At 51.9% G+C, this 1,832-nt stretch overlaps 1 protein-coding gene across 1 annotated transcript; it reads right to left on the bottom strand.

Annotated features, from left to right (window-relative positions):
* On the bottom strand, nucleotides 1–802 carry LOC136545198 (uncharacterized). The gene has a single exon (XM_066537245.1). The coding sequence runs from the start codon at nucleotides 503–505 to the stop codon at nucleotides 143–145; it is 363 nt and encodes a 120-aa protein (XP_066393342.1). The 5' UTR covers nucleotides 506–802; the 3' UTR covers nucleotides 1–142.
* Between the last annotated feature and the right edge of the window lie 1,030 nt (nucleotides 803–1,832).

Below are 1,832 nucleotides of genomic sequence, written 5' to 3'. Positions count from 1 at the left end.
CAAAATTTCTTCAGTATAAATTGCGTGCCACGTCCGACAATTATGCGCAGAACAGCCTTATTTCCCCACAAAGGGAACCAAAATTAATCTCACGAACTAGTATTATGAACCTAACAACCAACCCAACAACAATTGGTTATACTCAAATCTTCTCAGCAACTGCTGCTTCTTTCTTCGCCTCGCCGGCCGTCGGCAGCGAGGAAGCAGCCGGCTGGGGCACGGCTTCTTCCTTATTCTCCGAATCAATCGCTGGCTCCCCTCCCTTGCCCTTCGCGGCGTCGTCGGCCGCCGCAGCGGCGGCGGAGGCCTCGGCCTCGGCGCGCTCGTTGACGGCCTCCTCGGCCCTGAGCACGGGCGCGTAGTAGTCGGCGTGCGCGTCCATGCACTTCTTGAGGTTGGCGGTGGCCTCGTGGCAGCGCTCGACCATGTCGTCGCCGTCCTTCTGCGCCGCCTCCACGCACTCCTCCCACGCCACGAAGGTGTCCCTGCAGCCGCCGGCCTTCATGAAGAGGCAGAACCCGCACTCACCTTCCTCCTCCTCCTCGGCTTACTCCCCCTCCGCGCTCTCCGCCTCCGCATCGGGGACAGGTTCTTGCGGTTGCGGCGGCCCTTCTTGCTCAGCCGCGGGCGCGGCCGAGGGCGCCGCGGCGGGTGTGGGAGTGGGGCTCTCTTGCGCGAGGCTCGGCTGCGCGGCGGGCTCGGGGGACGCCATTGCCGTCTGTGCGATCTGTGCGCGAGGCGAGGTGGCTGGGAGGGTGGTATGGGAGCTGCGGCGCGTGGTGGCGGCGGTACTTCTTGGAGAGGAAGAAGAGTCCCGCCGCCGCCCGAGGAGCACGCCGAGTTGGTGTTGGTCTTGGTCTGTCCACTCCAACAGCAACAGGGGTTCATCCCTCGTGGGCCGTGTTTTCGCGAACGAGTCTGCCTCGAGGGCTTGAGGCCCATAAAATCATAGACCGGTCCACGGACCAGACCCAATGTTTTTTTTAATGCCCACCCGGATTCAAGTCCTCAACTTGGCATGGGTGTTTGTATTTTTCTAAATTTAACGGCGCTATGCTTTCAATGGTAGGCGATGTTCCCGTCGACATCGAGACGCCTATAGTGACTTTATGAATCTCGAGATCTGCCGGCTCAGACCTTCTAAGGTGCTCATAGAGGTAGGGTTTGCGTACGTGTGTTCATTAGGGTGAGTGTGCGTGCGTGTACGTTGTACTGTGTACTTCTAAAAAAACAGTATAAATAAAAAAACTGCCACCGGCTAACCCACGTCAAATCAAATCTGTAAATAAATCTATATCTAAATCCACGCCTAATATTAAAGATCCAACATTCAATTTTAATTTTTTCATCCACCTCTCTCTCTAATTATCCAGATAGTTGAGAGTTTCTTTCGTCCACTTTTTATTTTCCATACTGCACTGACGCTCTCCATGCCTCGTATATGATTCAGATTGATAACCCATACTCATATGAGTTAGAGTAAATAACTTGGGTCCAGCAACAATTGATCTGGAGTCGGATTTCAAAACGTATTGGATCATGCCCTCTATGTCTTACATGTGACTTGAACCAGTAACCCGTGCTCATACGAATCTGAACAACTTGCGTCTAGCAATTATTGATACGTAGTCCGATTTCAAAACATATTGTGTCACACTTTTCTACATCTCACATGTGACACGGACTTATAACGTGTACTTATATGAGTTAGAACAAATCGTAGTTATCGAGTCTAATTTCTATACATATTAGGTTATGTTGCAATATACGAGCACGTTTGCTGGTATCAATAAATCGATGAATCTTAATTAAGATTGACCAAGTCTTCACGT

This window comes from Miscanthus floridulus, chromosome 3, assembly GCF_019320115.1.
Source record: "Miscanthus floridulus cultivar M001 chromosome 3, ASM1932011v1, whole genome shotgun sequence".
Taxonomy (NCBI): domain Eukaryota; kingdom Viridiplantae; phylum Streptophyta; class Magnoliopsida; order Poales; family Poaceae; genus Miscanthus; species Miscanthus floridulus.
The sequence above is the reverse complement of the archived record's forward strand: the minus strand, read 5'-3'. Positions and strand labels throughout refer to the sequence as shown.

Excerpts from the sequence above, each read along its gene's own strand:
- LOC136545198 (XM_066537245.1), bottom strand. The coding sequence starts at position 505 with ATGAAGGCCGGCGGCTGCAGGGACACCTTCGTGGCGTGGGAGGAGTGC.